The sequence below is a fragment of the Petromyzon marinus genome, chromosome 50, assembly GCF_048934315.1.
Source record: "Petromyzon marinus isolate PM22_M1 ecotype Great Lakes invasive population chromosome 50, UKy_Petmar_22M1.pri1.0, whole genome shotgun sequence".
NCBI classification, from domain to species: Eukaryota; Metazoa; Chordata; class Hyperoartia; order Petromyzontiformes; family Petromyzontidae; genus Petromyzon; species Petromyzon marinus.
In genome coordinates this window covers 2287117-2307796 of record NC_133716.1, presented here as the reverse complement: position 1 = coordinate 2307796, position 20680 = coordinate 2287117, and the positions used below count along the sequence as shown (strand labels likewise).

General features: G+C 43.5%; 1 protein-coding gene across 3 annotated transcripts; it reads right to left on the bottom strand.

The window, feature by feature from the left end:
- Positions 1-1328: 1328 nt before the first annotated feature.
- Positions 1329-18246, bottom strand: LOC116953220 (uncharacterized). 3 transcript variants are annotated; one of them, XM_032973185.2, is made up of 11 exons: positions 18141-18246; positions 15352-15453; positions 13707-13743; positions 12581-13052; positions 12225-12321; positions 10463-10490; positions 9502-9646; positions 6996-7098; positions 6467-6609; positions 5585-5680; positions 1329-3209 (listed from the first exon to the last, which is right to left on the bottom strand). In XM_032973185.2, the coding sequence occupies exons 1-11, from the start codon at positions 18154-18156 to the stop codon at positions 2697-2699; spliced, it is 1752 nt and encodes a 583-aa protein (XP_032829076.2). In that variant the 5' UTR covers positions 18157-18246; the 3' UTR covers positions 1329-2696. The 3 variants fall into 3 exon arrangements, with proteins under 3 accessions (XP_032829076.2, XP_032829078.2, XP_032829077.2); XM_032973187.2 differs by lacking the exon at positions 15352-15453 and having other exon boundaries at positions 18141-18245; XM_032973186.2 differs by lacking the exons at positions 13707-13743; positions 15352-15453 and having other exon boundaries at positions 18141-18217.
- Between the last annotated feature and the right edge of the window lie 2434 nt (positions 18247-20680).

Sequence of the window (20680 nt, the reverse complement as noted above, 5' to 3'; positions counted from 1 at the left end):
AAATATTTTAAATTTGACCAGGTAAGGCCCACTGAGCTGAAAATCTCTTTTTCAGAAGGGACCGGGCTATCAAAAATGATTGCTCAACGAAGTGGCTCAATCGCGTGGAAATTTAAAGCAGCAGTCTAATACTCTAAACGCGTGTTTCGAAAGATGGAGGGAAAACCCGAAGAACCTAGAGAAAATGGCAAATATACAGCAGGCGTCAGTGTCGGGATTGAACCCACGACCTCCTGTATACCGGGCGAAGTCGTGAACGTCTCACCGCCGATCCAATAATGTACAAAGCCAGAGAGCGGCACTTTCAAACTGTGGCTCGGCGTTCCCTAGGATCCAACTACCGACTGAATGGCATTTGGATCCTAGGCGTCTTAACAAAAACCCTCGAGTACTCAATGGCATTGCACGCTCATCAAGTGACCGACTTTGTGCTTTACACATGAATAAAAAAAAGTTTTACATTTTGGGAGTTCTCAGGAACCAGGTCTGCTGCCCTCTACAATCCGGAGCAGAGGTCACCACTGGAAGGGATCTCAAACATAGTTCTGTGATATCCGCTTCTTGTTGGCCGTTCTCCAAAGCAAAGAAGTGACCGTTCTGCGAGAGATATGAACGGATACTTTTGTTCAGTACGCGACACTGATAGCAAAATCATGGTGTAAGGGGGAAATTGGCAAAAATAATGAAGACCCAGTTCTAACTTTAGACTAAGACTATAGCGAAAGGCTTTTTGGTATACACTACATCAGTGGTTGCCAACCTACGGTCTACAGGCCACTGGTGGTCCACCAGGCCATGGGAAGTGGTCTGCGGAACTCTTGCGGATATGCCGATTTTTTTTTAATTCACAACACACCAGATAATTTTTTAGTGCATGCTGGTCTGTGAAAAAAACGTGGATGGATTGACAAGTGGTATGAGCATCAAGAAAGGTGGTGGAAACAACAGCCATATATAAAAACCTGACCAATTATTGTAATCTTCATTTGGGGAAAATACAAAAATAAGTTTTCCCTTATTTAACCAGGTAGGAGCTGACCGAGCGCACCCATTGTCTCGATCCGAGGTGACCACAATAAACCAGATAATTGTTCGCGAACATACTTACCGCACATGTAGAATAACCGAATAACAGTACTGCGCATCTAACACTGAAATAAAAATAACTGCAGGTAAACCACAAAAAGGATATGTGTATAACGGTGTTGAAAAACATTCCCACTGGGTATTTTACAAATACGTACCCATGTTACATTGTTAATCTAAAAAACATTGTCTATACCATAGAAGCCTCATTTCACAAATCATGAAAACTTACACGTTCAAAATAGTTTTTAAAATTTGTATTGATTTAATTGTTTTCCAAGATTATAGAATTCATTAAAAACACAGCTTTTATTCCAAGCCTTATCCCAAAGCTTACATTTTGAAACTACCGGACCTACTTTAAGAGGGTATAACGGCAATATATAAAAACCTGGAGATGCTGTTCTGCATGAAGGACGCCATTAAAAATTCGTAATTATTATTTTGTATTAATTTTCAGGCTACATCTTCTTGGTTCGAAAAATTCTCACGGCGTGAGACTTTTATTTTATTATGTTTTATTTTTATTATTTTATTTCCATTCTACGTGACTTTACCGAAAGAACCAAGAAGATTAATCCCTGCAGTCACGAAAGCTTTAAATCGAAATTTCAGGCTACAATCATGATCTTTTTTTTCAGCCCAAGCCCTTCATGGATAACAACAGGTAAATCGCCTTATTGGAAAACTAAAGTTGAACGAGCAAAGTTAATAATGCTAACCACTAAAAAAACAACCATGTGGCAAAGGGCATAAACAAACATACAGCGGAGGCAACATGACGAATCACGCGCTGTAATAATGGTATGCAACGACATTAACAATGCGCAGAGGTGTAAGGGAATAATACAATTGCTGATAATTTGTGCTATGATGTTGAAGCTTGCTTAAATATCACTACGGCACGTCTTGCTTCTTTCTACGAGAATTCGCCAAAACGAGCGAATGTTCGCGTAATGAGTAAAGAGCGATCAGATGTGTTCTGTGGCGGCAGGGGGCGCACCGCGGCCTGCAGTTGTTTGTTTACCAGCTGTGCTGTGTGGTGCCGGCACTGTCACGGGTGTAGGAACGGTGCGTGGGGGGCACTAATCCATTGGAGACGCTGAGAAGCACCTTGTAAGCACTGCGGTTCTCCACGTATGTTAAGTATTACATTTGATGTTTTGTTACTTATTTTACATTGGGAATTGTTATTTCTCACGTGATAAAACGTCGCTGGAGAGTATAACATTTTGGGGCTGAAAAGTAACTCGGCTCAAGAAAAAATGTAGTTAGAATTCAGGGATTCGTGGTTTTGGGGTTTATAATCCAAACATGATCAAAATGTATAAAAAAAAACTGGAGCAATGCAATAAGCTATGAAGTTCCACTGCTGGATTATTTTTTTCGCCTGAGGACGACCGCTTGTATTGCGATCGATACGGTGTGATATACTTTTGCTTGTTTTATTTTATTATTCTTCTACCTACGTGACTTTACCGAAAGAACCAAAGAGTATGGATTCCTGCAGTCACGAAAGCTTCAAATCAAGATTGATTCCAAATTGTTCCATTTCTGTACGCACTAGATATTTAGGATAAACCCACCAAGAGATGTAGAGTATTTACTCTCTACTCTACGTCATCATCGATCTGCACAACTTCCCCAGCTTCATAATCACAATCATCATCATCATCATAATTATCCAGCTCCTCACATTCCTCTCGATCACTCTGTGGATCACTGGCCGTCTCGTTTTCATCATGGTGTACAACGACCCCATGTTCAAAATCAATCGTGGACTCTGAATCACTTACTTCCACGTATTTCTTCACCCCTTTTGCTTCACTCTCAAAATTCTCAACGCTAGTACCACCTGCTCCCTGGCCCTTTCCCTTCTCCGTTAAATCAACGGCGCCTTCTTCGGTTGTGTCGTCAACGCTGCAGGATTTAGCTGGATCGTTATGGTCAACTTTTTGAGGAACCACTTTGTCGTCGTCCGTCGCTTCGACCGATTCCTCCGCTGCAGAATCACTGTTCCCCAACGCCTCCTCCGTGCCTTCCGGTCTTGCTTTGTCTTTTGGACCTTGTCCCTTTGACTCCGCGTGGAACGTTTTGAAGACTTCTTGACCTGCGTCTGGATTCTGAGAGAAAAAAAAAAAGATGCAGAGAAAAAATATATAACATGGGTAAGACCCAATCAAAACCATCACCTTGCCATACATAACAGGGGTTACCAAAAAGATTTCCAGAATCTTGAACAAACACAAGATCCAGGTTCGATTCAACACAGTACACAAAATACGTGACCTGATCCCATCTGTGAAAGATGTGATTCCTGACATGCAATACCCTGGTGTCTACAAAACTAAGTTGTGTCTGCGGTAGCAGTTACATTGGGAAAAAGAAACGACATGTCTTGGACCGTGTTCGCGAACACAAGGCAGATTTGAAACACGGCAGAACCAATACCTCTGCTGTGGCTGACCATTGTTATAACGCTGTCGACTCGCACGATATTGTTTTTTCCGAGACCAAGGGACTCTGCAAACCTTCGGGCATCCATCAAAGATTTGTTCATGAAGCCATCCAGATATATAAACAGACAAAACTTCACCCGAGAAGATGGGTACAAATTGATCAATCATTGGAAGGACAAATTTCGATTTAAAGCTTTCGTGACTGCAGGGATTCATATTCTTGGTTCTTTCGGTAAAGACTGCGTGACTTTACCGAAAGAACCAAGAATAAATTGGAAGGACGTTATTAACCAGGTAAAGCCTTAACTGGTGGTTGATGTTTCCATCCTACCTGCCATTGTCAGCGGTTATTTCCGCTGCTTCCCTTTTCCTCAATGTGGCGGTGGCTCTCGTTGTTTAATCGACTGAATGTTTCTCATTAACACAGCCGCTGCTGCGGGAGCTATCTCACATTGAAATGCTAATCTCTAATCTCTACCAATACAATGGCTTCTTCAGCACTGTAGCCATGGGGTTGCATTAACACATTGGCATGCTAATCTCTAGCCATACAATGGCTTCTTCAGCACCGTAGTCGTAGGGTTACATTAACAGATTGACATGCTAATCTCTAGCAATACAATGACCGAGGTATATTATATGTCGATTTAAAGCTTTCGTGACTGCAGGGATTCATCTTCTTGGTTCTTTTGGTAAAGTCACGTAAAAGGGAAATAATAAAATAATAAAAATAAAACATTATAAAATAAAATGATCACGACGTTTCGGCCACAACACAAGTAGCCTTCCTCAGGTGAAGAAACAGAACTGTCAGAAAGTAGCCTTCTTCAGGTGAAGAAACAGAACTGTCTTTCCGACAGTTCTGTTCCTTCACCTGAGGAAGGCTACTTGTGTTGTGGCCGAAACGTAGTGAGAATTTTATTTTATTATGGTTTATTTTTATTATTTGATTATTTCTCTTCTACGTGACTTTACCGAAAGAACCAAGACGACGAGGTATATTACTTGTAAATTCCATCTCTACCCTTGGGTTGTACCCATCTCAAACCTATAAAACCTCTTGATGCAGTAGCTCTCTCACTATATTTCTCCTGCCTCAGGAGTTCGCCTGCTGTATTTTTTAACCTGAAGATGACTGCCTGTGTTACAATCAAAATGTCATGTTTTATTTATTTATTTTCCCTATCTATTCTGTGACCAGTCACAAGCTAATCACTCAGCCATTTCGATGCTAAATTATATGCTAATTCCTTTGTCAAGGCGCTTTGTTTCCTCTCACACAGCTTAAAGGTCGTGATCTGAACGTGGCTCTTTCACTCCAGCGCTGTCCTACCAGACAGTCTCGTCCCTTCACCTGATGAAGGCCGCTTGTGTTGTGGCCGAAACGTCGTGAGAATATTATTGTGTTATTTTATCAATCTATTATTTTATTCTCATTCTACGTGACTTTACCGAAAGAACCAAAGAAGATTAATCATTGCAGTCACGAAAGCTTTAAATCGAAATTTACCAAAAGACCCAAAGAGTATGATTCCTGCAGTCACAAAAGCTTTAGGTCAAGATTTTATGAGAACCTGAAAATTTTCATTTGGGATTTTATTATGCCTGCAAAGCAGCATTTATTGCAGGGGACACAATAATCTGCTGTCCATATACTAATGGTGAACAACAACTCAAATGACGAGTGCAACTCAAGTTCTGCACCAACAGCGTGAAGACATCTATCTCTATCTCTCTATTTAAGGAACGAAACAGGAGGATTTATCCACAAATATGCTAGTTGTAATTACTGGCGAAACGTCTTTCTCAGATTGTAAATGTTGTGGATTTGCTCTCTAACACAACGGTGTGCTGTACTGGTGACGAATTGGCATGTTCTGTTTATGTGACAAACCTTACGAATTGGTTTTGTCGGGTGGTGGCGGGTTTAATGACACATTTATATTTGCATGATCTAACACAATGGATATTGGTCGTGAAAGCCTACTTGTTATACCAGCATGAAGATACATTTAAAGCGCTTAACAAAGTAAACTTACCATTTTAAACTTGTCAAGCAAAGCGGAATAGTGTGACTCTTTCAGGATGTTGTTCACAACTTCCAGCACGTAAAACTCTCGTTTATTCCTGTACTCCTGTAAGAAATAAAAAAATACCACAAAGAAAATCAAAACCAGCTCACGGAAAAACTATTCAACTCAACTGTTTATTTTACTAGGTAAGGCTCACTGAGGTAAGACTCACATGATAAGCCACTTCATTTGTGGCTTATCCAATTAAGTGGCTTGTCATGAGGAAATGTATAGCAGCCAAATACTCTAAACGCATATTGATACTAAATGTGGAGGGAAAATCCGGAGGATGCAGAGAAAAATCCACGCGACCACGGGGAGAGAGACGGCCAAACTCCAAACATACAGCAGGCGTCAGGGTTGGGATTGAACCCACGACATCCTGCAAACCAGGGGAGGGAGTTAACATCTCGCCACCACCCCTCTTCGCGTTAGCTCCACCACCCACACGAGGATTTTTAACAACAAATCGGAGCGTGCAAACGTGCTGCACGTGACAAAATTCGTTGCAAACAAAACATTTGGTGATCAGATCCACGCTTGCTGAGCAACCGGTTGTGCAACTGCTCACAACTTACAATAGAAACGTGCACACAAAACAGTTGCATGCAACCCAGTAGTGCGACCAAATGATTCAGGCGTGGATGTGACTTCATACAAGGCCGCCCAGAGGCTCCCAAAGGGCTGTGAGAGAATGTCACCACGTGGGGCCCCCCCTCTTTTCCACAATCCAAAGGGCCTGTGGTAGGGACCTCTTTTGTGTGAGGCCCAGGGTGAATTTCCCCTTCCCACCCCCCCGCAGGTGACCCCTGAATTTATCACCAAAACTCTTGGTGGTTTATAACTGACCGTTCTATTCCTGATGTGTTCGGGCGAGGTCAAGTGAGCCCGTACCACCGCAGGGGTCTCCGTCATGTGCTCGCAACAAGCCCGGCACCAGGTGGAGCGAGTTATCTCCATCACCTCGTCCAAATCCGACTTGCATATGGGCCCTGGGGACAACAGATATGCACGGGGCAGGCAGGTAAACGCAGAGGTCAATCCAACCGAGAATACAAAGGATAAAGATCCTCCATAGCCTCAACACTGTTGGGGCAAGTGCTATTAGTGGGCACCTACGAAGGCCAGAATAGCACACGAGGGTGTGGGCGGCCAGCACCATGCCCAGCCGCCTTCATCTTCCTGGTTGCAATGTTTTTACACATTGCACCAAGTTCTCATTTGTCGACTAAGGAGAGCCCCAGGACCGGTTCAGATAGTCATCATTGGTGTTGGCCATGAGCAGAAATCGCACTCGGGTTGCCGGGTTCATAGCACAGCGCACTAACCACTACACTACCGCTTCCCACATCCCTACAGTAGTAAAGGGTTACACAACCTCTGCCACAGGATCTTTCAACGTAAGCAGCACCACCGTCTGTAGGAATCGTCATTTTGTCAAATTTCTGTTTCACAAGGTTGATCTTCCACCCAATGTACGCCTGTAAAATAGGTAAAGAACACAGCACAAGCAGATTTAGATGTCACAGACACTAAATAAAGAATACAAATTATTACAGACGCTTGTGTTGCGCCCGAAACGTCATGATTTATTTAATTTTCTACCTACCTGACTTTACCGAAAGAACCAAAAAGTATGGATTCCTGCAGTCACGAAAGCTTCAAATCAAGATTAAATAAAGAAGTCGCATACTATCATCAAGTCTGGTGAATATGTCACTTAACTTTTAACAGTAATACAACGGTCATCATTGACTTAATTTGAAAAATACACAAGGAACAACATACCAAGTAATATGTTATAAAACAGCATTTTTTTTTACAAGAGTATATATTAAAAAATTAATATTTAAAAAAATGTGTTTACCTTTTAATATTTTGCTTCCGCCTTTTCTGCTACAGCAAAAAATTGAAGTGTGATCGCTGCTGCGCACTACTTAAACACAGGCACTAAGCGCCATCTGCGTCACAGCGGATGCTGAAGATCTCATGACATTATGCTAAAAAGCTTAGGCCATGTGCGCGGGCGTCTTTGTCCAAATTGTAAAACTTACCAGCAAATGTGGTAAAAAGCAATCAGCAACGTTACCCACTACTGGCAGACTACAGCCGTGTGAAACATTGCGCCCTCGTGATACTAAAATATAATCTGTAATTCTTCCAGTATCCCACAGACCCTGCCGATTGACAGCAGCACGTAACGTCATCGCGGCAGCGATATATCGTGGCTGCAATGACGTCCCTCTTCACCAACAACGACCCCCCGTGTATGTAGAATATTGATGCATAAATGAGTGTATATTGATCTGGCTGAATTTAAAATTACCATCAGCAGGTGCAGCATTTATATAAATGCACATTCCTGCATTCTTGCGCAATCACACATATGTACACAGGGGGCACCTCGGTGGCGAGATGTTAACTCCCTCGCCTGGTATGCAGGAGGTAGTGGGTTAGATCCCGACCCAGATACCTGTATATTCGAAATTTGCATGTTCTCCCCGTGGGTACGTGGATTTTCCTCTTGGTCCTCTGGTTTTTCCCTCCACATTTAGAATCATGCTGCTATGTATTTCCATATGAAAGCCACTTCGTTGAGCTGTCAATTGTGGCCAGGTCTCTTCTGAAAAAGAGCTAAATAGCTCGGTGGGCCTTACCTGGTCAATTTGGGTGACAGATGTATATGCAGAAAAGAGCTTCAGGAAAAATGAGTGCAGATTTAGATGAGGGACAGAACTTGAGAGAAGAGTTGGGAATTTGGGGAGGAACGCAAGAAAGATACCGTGAAACCAACTAGCACAAGGGCTGAATGGTTCTCAAACTCCTCTCTTTTAACACATAGCCACGGATGTGCTCGTGACAAAAAATCAACTGCATGTATTTTAATGGAACATCACAAGCTGGACAGAGGAAAGAACTAAGACTAAAATTTAGAAACTACTTTCTCTCACCTATTGCTCTTACGCTATATTTGACGTTTTTTAATTGTTATTTTAATTGTGTTCATGACGGTTAAACACCTCGTTGGTTTATTGTGCAATGATCATTATGGACCCTGTACTTATTCTCTGCAATATTGACGTTTTTGCCTTTTGTTGTTGTTTTTGCTGTTGTTTTTGTTTAACACGTAGGCTTTCGCAACCAATTCGTCACCAGTACAGCACACCGGTGTGTTGGAGAGCCAAGCCACAACATTTACAATCTGAGCACGACGTTTCGCTAGTAATTACAACTAGCTTCATCAGGCGACAGCCAGATTTGAGAAGTCTTACTGTTTCGTTCCTTATATAGAATTGGCATGTTCTGTTTACGTGACAACCCTTACTAGTTGGCTATGTCAGGTGATGGCGGGTTTTAATGACATTTATATATTTATGCGATCCAACCCAAAAAACCTCTATTATGTTATATTCTTGGTTCTTTCGGTAAAGTCACGTAGAAGGGGAACAATAAAATAATAAAAATATGAAACATTAAAATTCTCATGACGTTTCGACTGCAACACAAGCAATCATCATCAGGTGTGAAAACTACAGCAAATTTGTATTGCTGTGGTTTTATTGCTGTGAAAACCACGGCAAACTTTTATTGCTGTGGTTTTCACACCTGATGATGATTGCTTGTGTTGCAGTCGAAACGCCGTGAGACTTTTAATGTTTAATATTTTTATTATTTTATTGTTTCCCTTCTACGTGACTTTACCGAAAGAACCAAGAATATGAATCCCTGCAGTCACGAAAGCTTTAAATCTCTATTATGTTGTTGTTGTGTTCACACACCACGGATCTCCCTTGTAAAAATAGCCGGTAAACCGACTAAAACGGGGTCATCCGTATAACAAAAACCATTAACTTAAACTCGCATATTTGTCTAGAGTAGCTTACATCAATGAACTTGGAGATCAATGCACCGTCTTTAACCTTGTCAGTGATATACATCCGAGATACATTGTGCATCTTGCTGGCCATGTGTGCTTGAATATCTGAGTGATGAATGGTACGATATCTGCAGAGACAGCAGAGGTATATCCTGCCAAATACACATGGAAAATAAATTAATATTTGAGAAAACATAAGAAAGCAATAAAACACAGCAAATAATGTTGAAGATGTATTCCTTTTAGCACAAATTGCAAACAGTATTTCACTGTGAAATTGGTTAATAAACTAATTCCATCACAGATCTTCAGGTCACAAAAATTCATCTTCGAAAAATCACAGCTATTAGAATACCATACTGTATCCTTAAATATAAGAAAAAAGTGATTTTAAAAGTAATGTTTTGATAATCTACATTTGGGCAAAACCTTTTAAATGTTGGCCTATTTCAAAATGCAATATATCTCCCCAAATCATCACGTGTCATGTTGTGGAATGAATGGCACCGCAGGATTTCATCTCATGCCCCTCAAGACTCTATAGTCTATACCATTGCTTGATACCCTGGACAACCTTGCAAAAATTATAATTCCATGTCGTGGTAATTATCCAGGTTAAAAAGAAATTTCCAATAGTCTGCACTATATAGCTATGCAACAGTTTGCTCAGATATAAACCACCACGAGTCCTAATTGGGTACCAAACCGATAGTAATCCATAGGTTTTGTGCAGTCCTTGGTGGCTCTATTTGGGAACCAATTTCGCCTTAGATGATTGTACGGATTAATACCAAATATCTCAGAGCAACAATGCACCATTGTACGCACCTCCCGGTTAGCATGGTTGGCTACATACGATGAAAGAAGTTCAAAATACGTACATTAATCAAGGTGTCAGCCTCCAAGCTGCCCAAACACCACTCATTGCAAAACACTTGTAATGATTTTCACGTGGTATCAACACTTACCATGTTTTATGTGCTCCTCTGAAAATATCTGAAAAATACAATAAACAATGAGTAGGTTTTCTTCCCAGGCATTTCGTGCAGTTAATTTTTAATGAATAATATTTTTAAAAACTTTTTTTTAAACACGCTTTTATGAAAGGTACTAGTAATGGCAGAACTCCACGACTCCAGGAAGTGGCCCCGGAGCTTGCCACAACCTAAGGGACCGTGGTCAATTACAGCCAACATCAGTTGACCGTGGACAATTAGACCCAAGACGAAACATAACATATTAAAAATAATGTTTAAAAATATATATTTTTTATGATAGAATATAGTATTGTCATCAGTATGACATAAGTATATCAAGTTTGCAGTCGATACCACATTGAGAAGTGGCTTAAAATTGAGTTACAATATTTGATACAACAACACCGACATTAACAACAAAGTGAGTTAATAAAATAAATGACCAAATGTGAAATTAATTAACTTCTGTGCTATTTGAATAATGGAGTCCTTTGGGGATGACGAAACAAGAATCCGAGAGATAGAAAGTGACCAGAGCTGCGATTAGTCCATTAAGTTGAGTGATAACTGTTTTGTGGTAGAACACTCAAGGGCCCCTGTAAAATGTGGTGTCCCCAAAGGGACATGTCCAGTGAGAAACAGCTGATTATGCCGATGACATAAAGCCCCGGCCATTGCCTCTCTTTTAGTGTCACTCACCGAAACACAGGTGACAGGTTTTTTTTGCAACGACGAGCAACTCATACGTCCTTTGGACGTGGCCGTCCATTCCTCTCAGCCAGCCAGCCAAACGTTTAATCTTAAGAGTCCGGTCTCTCTCCACCTTTCTCTTGCCTTCTCTGTGCTGTATATCCCAATGTTATCTTCATGTCTCACTTTTTTTCGTCCCTATCAATTTATTTATTCCTCTGACCCCTCTTCTACGTCTTCCTCCCTCTATGTTCCTCTCCTCCCTCCACTGTATTTCACCCCCCCCACCCGCCACGGTGCGAATGGACTGGTGGCCATGGGAATGATCGAGAATAGGGGCGTGGCCCGGTGACGTAAGAGGACAGTGGTGGAACAAGTGGTCTCGGGCCAGCGAGAAGTCTCGAGAATAGGGGCGTGGCCATGGGGCAGGGGCGTGGCCACACACCTTATATAAGGGCAATAGGCGGGAGACTCGGGGCTGCTGAAGTGGGGTCTCCGCCTGTCTGAGTGTGAGCATGTGGCTCCCTGATAAAGAAACCATATTCTTTGGGTCTTTCGGTAATAATATAAAATATAACTATTGTTATTATTTTTATTATTTTGAATTATTTGATCTCTCTACTTGGATTTACCGAAGGACCCAAATGATATGAATTCCTGCAGTCACGAAAAGCTTTAAGTCAAAGAAACCATCTCAAGACAAGTGCGTCCCAGTCGTCTTTACACACTTCCCTATCTCTCATACCTCTAGCTTTCACTCCCCTTATTCTCCCCTAACACATCTCGGTCTCTCTTGCATCCCTCCCACTGCTTATCGCTTCCCCTTGTGCTGTTCCATACATTAGTATGTACGCGACCATTCACATTTGTTTGGCTGCATATGGTGTTTGGTAGAACCTTACGAAAAAAAACAGCCAGATCATTAGGTGCCTCACCCAATAACTCAATTATCAATTATATTTCGTTGCCTTTCTTAATCAACAAGTGCCACCTTTAACCTTACCACACGGGATAACAAAGACTGTGACAACGTACACAATAACGCACAGGTGACGCTCATCACCTGTACACCCTTGGTTAATGAGCGTGCTTGATTTGAATTTCTTCGTGCCAGTCTCTCCTTCTGGTGCAAGTTTCCACTGCAGACTCGTACTGAGACCCTCGATATGTATGGAGACACAATGAGGTTAAGTTTCATATTTGCAGTGCAGATAATCGAGGACAAGTTATCGCCACCTGCACTCTGCCGAGTACTGTAATCGTACACACATTTTAACATCTTACACCACTTTGTAACCTGCGAGTTTTAAATGCCCTCGCTACCTTGTAATGCCATTGTAAATATAATATAGAGCCAGACGTCCTCACCAATAGTCTCTGCAAGTGAGGAATAGGTGAACTTTTTAATCGTGGCTGTACCTCGAAAGATCTCTTTGCTCGCGCGCCTCTGCTGTATTCAGGGAAATCACCAACACGAGGTCTGCCTTGGGGACCTTCCAATCTTGAGGTGTAATCCGGACCTCCAAAACGTTGCCTCTTGTCCAAGCCAGGTGCATAGCCTGGACCTGCAGAGTAGGGCCCACCGGCACGTCGCCAATTATCCTGCCTAAAGGCTGTTCCTCTATAGCCCTGCGCATCAGAGGACCATCCAACATCTTCCGCCACGTAGGATTGTCCATGCTCGCGCTTGAATTCTTGCATTGGTGCATCATAGTTGCCACCGTAGTCACGCCTCAGTCCGCGTGGATGGTGATGCTGGCCCGAGGATGAATCGTATCTCCTCCGGTCAGGGCGACCCATTTCTCGGCCGTGCCAGTCACGCGATCCCATTTCATTGTAGTCTAGGTTGTCAGGTCCACGTCCAAAGTTCGATTTCTCGTAAAAGTCAAACCTGAAAGGCGCCAGTTACATTTTCATTATTGTTTCAGAAGTACAATTTCAACATTATACGTGATCCGTTTGTTGGCTAATGCATGAACACAACCTTTTAAAATTACCAATTGTTTAATGTAGTGGTTGGGTAGGGTGGCTCAGTGGTAGAGCAAGCAGCTCGCAACCGGAAGGTTGAGAATTCAAATCCCGATTCAGGGCCGACGCAAGCCAAAGCAAGGCAGAACTGCAGACAAATCGTGAAGACGAAAAGTGCCGTGTGCATGAATTAAACCCCTCGCTTCCTGAAGCCCTCAGAAGACTTCTGGTTAACAGAACTTTTACGAACCATATGTGCCAGTTTGTGAACATTACAGAACAGCAAATTGCCTTGACACCATGGATATTAGAATTTGGGTGGTAAAAGCTTGGGACGAGAATGCTCGACACGCGGCTTAACCCGGAAAACCACACGCTTTGATTAAGTGACCGTGAATACTAAACTATTTCTTTATTATACCAGCTAAGGTCCACTAAACTATAGCTTTTTATTCCAAGCGACATCGCCACAAATGATAGCTCAATGTAGTGGCTTATCACGTGGAAATGTATAGCAGCCAAATACTCTAAACTTACGTTGATTCTAAATGGAATACAAACTTCCTTGTTGACTTACCCTCTCTGCGATGACCTTTCATATGATAATTCTTGATCTGCAAAGAGGGACATCACAGTTATGTTCACAATGAGAACATTTGTCACCGAGCCAGTCTGCTTAATATAACTGCAAAACATATTTGGAAGACATATGGATTGTTAACACAAACGGGATGAAATCATCCACTCAAATTTTATTTCACAGATAACTTATCTGTAATGGCAATGAATCCGCAAAATACTAGACGGTTCTTGTTCATCCCAAAATAATATAAACAAAGCTCCTCCCAACTTAATCTTAAAAATCCCCAGGTTTGATTTGAAGTAGGAAAAAAAAATATTTCACGGTAGCCACTCCCTCATTTTGGAATGCTTTCGCATTAGATGTGGGAATTAAATAATTCGTCGAAAAGAATCCTCAATTCACTCTTGAAACTCAATTTCCTTCGTAGATGTGGATGCAATAAATAATCGGCAGAGAAGCGTAAGCCCAAGTCTGCATGAATCGTACTGTGTGTAGGGTTAACGGTTACTGATTGTTTGCTTTGTCAAATGACATTTATTTTGGTTTCCTCTATTTTTGTTCGTAAAAAATGTAGTCATGTTTGTTTTGAGTTTTTGACCAGTTCCCTAATCTCTTTTTTCACCTGAAGACGATTGTTTGTGTTGCAGTCAAAACGTCGTGATATTGTTATAATTTTGATTATTTTTTCTATCTACGTGGCTTTACTGAAAGACCCAAAGAAAATGGATTATCTAATCCTGTAACGTTTCAAGTGTATACTGATACTTTCTGTTTTGTATTGACCTATGCAACCATGATTGTCACTAATATTTGTACTCTATAGGATCTGTACAACTGCAGGATGCCCATGACATAGAGCCTAGAAACTCATTGGGCCCTACCTGCTGATATAATTCAAATCTAAATCAATTAAAACCGATCAACTCATTCAGCCTTTTAGTAAGAAGTTCCTATAAATTTGGACTCACAAGGCTGACAAGTTTTCATTTTCCAGAGGCAATGAGGCCCAGCCTCGGGCCTGCCTACAACACCTGTGATGTACATGGTGGTCACCCATCCAAGCATTCTCCAGGCTCAGCCCTGCTTAAGCTTCAGCGACTTGGCGAGATCAGGTACATTACAGTTAATTTTATTACACTCATGTAACCTGGTATCTCAACCAAATAGACAAGGCAATTAAATGTTTTAAAATGAAACTGGTGTAATGTAAACAGCTGATATCACCAATTTCCAAGCAAAACTGTAATTTTTAAAAGTAATATAATATCTAAGCATTAACAGTGGGAAGGAATGTAACACCGGACAGTGTAAAGAGGCCAATAGATGTACCATGTTACCATGGATGGGTTTTTGATGGGCAGGGAGGCTTACGAAGGCCAACCTAAAAAACCAAGTGTCTATATTGTCAGTTTAACACGTAGGCTTTCGCGACCAAGTTGAACCCAGAAAAACCTATATTATGAATGTATATAGTGTGTATGTTTGATTCTCAAGAATGGGCTTGAATTATGAACCTAAACAAAAGTTTAAAAGTTTTAATAGCTTAGTATGAAACCAATCACAATCACTTTCACACGTGCATCTAAAGTACAAAAAACGGATGTGAGTAGTAAATTCATCAACAGGCATACATGCATACCAGAGACAACATCCGATTTATTGGACTTAATAATCGTCAACATCTTATCCAGCAGCGAGCAGGCCACATTTAAAGATGCAGCATTCTCTTCCAGTTCCATCCCTGCGCCATCACCACAGAAACACATCACAGGTATCACTGTTACCACCACCACCACACAGCACGGTTTCACTGTGTCACTACCACAGACACAGCACGGGTTTCACTGTGTCACTACCACAGCACGGGTTTCACTATGTCCACTACCACCACAGCACGGGTGTCACTGTGTCACTAACACAGACACAGCACGGGTGTCACTGTGTCACTATCACCACAGCACGGGTTTCACTGTGTCACTACCACAGACACAGCACGGGTTTCACTGTGTCACTACCGCAGACACAGCACGGGTGTCACTGTGTCCACTACCACCACAGCACGGGTGTCACTGTGTTACTACCACAGACACATCACGGGTTTCACTGTGTCACTACCACAGACACAGCACGGGTGTCACTGTGTCACTACCGCAGACACAGCACGGGTGTCACTGTGTCACTACCACAGACACAGCACGGGTGTCACTGTGTCACTACCACAGACACAGCACGGGTGTCACTGTGTCACTACCACAGACACAGCACGGGTGTCACTGTGTCACTAACACAGACACAGCACGGGTGTCACTGTCTCACTACCACAGACACAGCACGGGTTTCACTGTGTCACTACCACAGACACAGCACGGGTTTCACTGTGTCACTACCACAGACACAGCACGGATGTCACTGTGTCCACTACCACAGACACAGCACGGGTTTCACTGTGTCACTACCGCAGACACAGCACGGGTGTCACTGTGTCCACTACCACCACAACACGGGTGTCACTGTGTCACTACCACAGACAGCACGGGTGTCACTGTGTCACTACCACAGACACAGCACGGGTGTCACTACCACAGACACAGCACGGGTGTCACTGTGTCACTACCACAGACACAGCACGGGTGTCACTGTGTCACTACCAGACACAGCACGGGTTTCACTGTGTCACTACCACAGACACAACACGGGTGTCACTGTGTCACTACCACAGACACAGCACGGGTTTCACTGTGTCAATACCACAGACACAGCACGGGTGTCACTGTGTCACTACCACAGACACAACACGAGTGTCACTGTGTCACTACCACAGACACAGCACGGGTTTCACTGTGTCACTACCACCACAGCACGGGTGTCAGTGTCACTAACACAGACACAGCACGGGTGTCACTGTGTCACTACCACAGACACAACACGGGTGTCACTGTGTCACTACCACCACAGCACGGGTGTCACTGTGTCACTATCACAGACACATCACGGGTGTCACTGTCCACTAACACAGACACAACACGGGTGTCACTGTGTCACTAACACAGACACAACACGGGTGTCACTGTGTCACTACCACAGACACAGCACGGGTGTCACTGTGTCGCTACCACAGACACAACACGGGTGTCACTGTGTCACTACCACCACAGCACGGGTGTCATTGTGTCACTATCACAGACACAGCACGGGTTTCACTGTCCACTAACACAGACACAGCACGGGTGTCACTGTGTCACTACCACCACAGCACGGGTGTCATTGTGTCACTACCACAGACACAGCACGGGTTTCACTGTGTCACTAACACAGACACAACACGGGTGTCACTGTCCACTACCACAGACACATCACGGGTTTCACTGTGTCGCTACCACAGACACAGCACGGGTGTCACTGTGTCACTATCACCACCACAGCACGGGTGTCACTGTGTCCACTACCACAGACACAGCACGGGTGTCACTGTCCACTAACACAGACACAGCACGGGTGTCACTGTCCACTAACACAGACACAACACGGGTGTCACTGTGTCACTACCACAGATACAACACGGGTGTCACTGTGTCACTATCACCACCACAGCACGGGTGTCACTGTGTCACTACCACAGACACAACACGGGTGTCACTGTGTCACTACCACAGACACAACACGGGTGTCACTGTGTCACTACCACAGACACAACACGGGTTTCACTGTGTCACTAACACAGACACAACACGGGTGTCACTGTGTCACTAACACAGACAAAGCACGAGTTTCATTGTCACCGCCACAAAGACGGCACGCATGATAACACTACTCACGCGTTCTCATCGTGCGGGTAACCGTGGCTATGAAGGTAACCTCTGGCAAAAAGGGGTAACCGTATTATAGGATGAGAAAATCCCGGCAATGAGGTAACGCAAGGTAATGGCCCCTGATGACAAGCGAGTTAACCGCTCGGTAACGAGGTAATCCCGCAGTAACGAGGTGATACTTCGTGGTAACAACTCGCGGTAACGAGGTGATACCCCAAGGTAACGAGGTAATAACTTGCGGTAACGAGGTGATAACTCGCGGTACCGAGGTAATAACTCGCGGTAACGAGGTGATAACCCGAGGAAACGAGGTGATAACCTGAGGCAACGAGGTGATAACTCGCGGTAACGAGGTAATAAATCGCGGTAACGAGGTGATACCCCGCGGTAACGAGGTGATACCCTGTGGTAACGAGGTACCATTCCGCGGTAACGAGGTGATACCCTGTGGTAACGAGGTGATACCCTGTGGTAACGAGGTGCCATCCCGCGGTAACGTGGTTATACCCCAAGGTAACAACTCGTGGTAACGAGGTGATACCCCGCGGTAACGAGGTGATAACCTGAGGTAACGAGGTGATAACCCGAGGTAACGAGACGACCCCGGTTCCTTCATTACCCGCGCGAGGATCCATGCTCTGGCCCAAGTCGAACGGTTTGTGTTGACGTCATATAATACATTGCGCCTCGAACGTCATACGTCTCTCGGGATGACGTCATTAGTGTCGACGCGGCGGCCGAGTGACGCCACGCATGCTGAGCCGGTGGCCTTCTTCAGTTTAATGTGCAGAGGCCCTCATCCTGCAGAGGATTGACAAAGGAGCTGTGCACGTGTCCATGATCTAGTTGAGGTTGCTTTGTACCGCCTCTGCAGGTTATTGTAGCTCAGTAGGTTAAAACATGAGGTTTTTCAAAATAAATTGAAAATTAAATACATTTTTTTTATTTTACCAGGTAAAGCCCCTTGAAGCTATAAAGCCATTTTTAAGAACGACCTGGCCACAGATGATCGCTCAAAAAAGTAGTTTATAATGTGGAATAGTACAGCAGCCAAACAGGGTTTCTAAATGTGGAGGGAAAAACCGGAGGACCCGGAGAAAAATCCATGTGACCACCTGCCGGATTTGACCTTCAGCACTGTTACCTGGGACCACGCTTTGAGAATCACTGCTCTAATGGAATACGCACAAGTATATGCATGCATAGTAAGCGTACAAATTCCTTATTAGTCTCCAAATCAATCTTCAGCACATGCTGAGCAAATACTATTGTTTTCCTATTTTTTCACAAACACTTGTTAAGGAAATATGGATAAAATCAGAACATATTTAAAAGTGAAAATTATGGCTGTACAGATTGGGGCATTCTCAAGAATAAAAAAGTGGATCAACAACAGCTTAAACTTATGATCTCCAGACATCCGCATTGATTTGATGGTGTTGCTAACATGATGCGTTCCACCAGACTGCATGTCCAACTTCAGACATTGAATTTTGACTTAAAACTTTCGTGACTACATGTAATTTATATTCTTGGTTATTTCGGTAAAGTCACGTAGATAGAAAATAAAAATAATAAATTTAAAATAAAAGCAAAAAACCCACGACGTTTCCATCGCAACACAATCGGTCTTCAACAGGCGGAGCGAAAAGAGGGGACAAGCCTCCAATTACAACTACTTATAAGGGAATTTTATTTTGTTTTATTTGTATTATTTCCCTTCTACGTGACTTTACCGAAAGAACCAAGAAGATGAATCCCTGCAGTCACGAAAGCTTTAAATCGAAATTTACTTATAAGGGCTTCCAAAGTTAGTGGGCGGGGGACGAGAGCTGGGAGGAGGAGAGCCTGTGCGGCGTAAAATATTTTTATTTTATTACTTCTATTTTCTATCTACGTGACTTTACCAAAAGAACCAATAATATTCAGACATTTAAGTTGTCCCTCTCAACAATCTTTTTGGTCAGATGGGTTTAGAATATCCTCTCCAAATCTCTCGTCATTTCGGCCAGGCCACCTGTGATGAATAATCGTATCAAGGAATAGCAAGGAATAATCGTATCCATATGCGTGGCTTCTCTAAACACATTCCAACATGGGTTTAGCTGCAGAAGCATGTATTTACAATCTCACTCTGACTTGTCCACAATCCTACATGCAGTCACGAAAGTTTTGTACCACTATAAGTCTATACGGGTTAATTATAGGGTACATAGTTTGGGTGACATGGTCAAAATAGCTTTACTGTTTCAGTGCACCTGGCGCAGCCTGAGTAAGGCCTAGTTAATAGTGCGACGGACCCCAAGCTGTGTTCCTGCCAAGGCAACATTGCGACGGACCCCAAGCTGTGTTCCTGCCAAGGCAACATTGCCACAGACCCCAAGCTGTGTTCCTGCCAAGGCAACATTGCCACGGACCCCAAGCTGTGTTCCTGCCAAGGCAACATTGCCACAGACCCCAAGCTGTGTTCCTGCCAAGGCAACATTGCGACGGACCCCAAGCTGTGTTCCTGCCAAGGCAACATTGCCACGGACCCCAAGCTGTGTTCCTGCCAAGGCAACATTGCCACAGACCCCAAGCTGTGTTCCTGCCAAGGCAACATTGCGACGGACCCCAAGCTGTGTTCCTGGAAAACTTCACGGAGATCGTCAAGACGGCCAAGGGTGGTGAATGAAGAGTCCCCTGTGTGGGCTTCAGTGGGGCCGTCTGGTCGGGCAGCAGAGACACGAGCGGCCAAGAAACGACATTCCAGTCGTGGGCTGAGCTCAAGGAGGGCTAGCTCGAGCACCATCCTGCGGCGAGGAAAGGAAGCGGTGCAAGCGGTTCAGCCGAGCCCACAACAGCCAAGAATCTGCTGTCCCTGTCAGACCGTGTTCATGAGCATAAGGCAGATTTGAAACACGGTAGGACCAATACTTCTTCCGTGGCTGATCATTATATTAATGCGGCTGGCTCACACGAAATTGATTTCTCGAAGACGATGGTACTTTGCAGGCTTACTGGCTATCAACAAATATTAGTTCATGAAGCCATCCATATATACAGACACAATTTCAACCGAGAGGATGGTTATAAACTCGGCAATCATTGGAAATATGTCATCAACCACTTTGGGTCATGACTTGATTTGTTTTCTTGTCAACCTCCACCGTCAGCAGT

Bases quoted from the DNA above. Each gene is read 5' to 3' on its own strand.
- LOC116953220 (XM_032973185.2), bottom strand. The intron at 5,681-6,466 runs GTCAGTTATAAA...TATTTCTTACAG, and splicing joins AACACATCAGGAATAGAACG to GAGTACAGGAATAAACGAGA. The intron at 3,210-5,584 runs GTAAGTTTACTT...TTTTTCTCTCAG, and splicing joins TGCTTGACAAGTTTAAAATG to AATCCAGACGCAGGTCAAGA.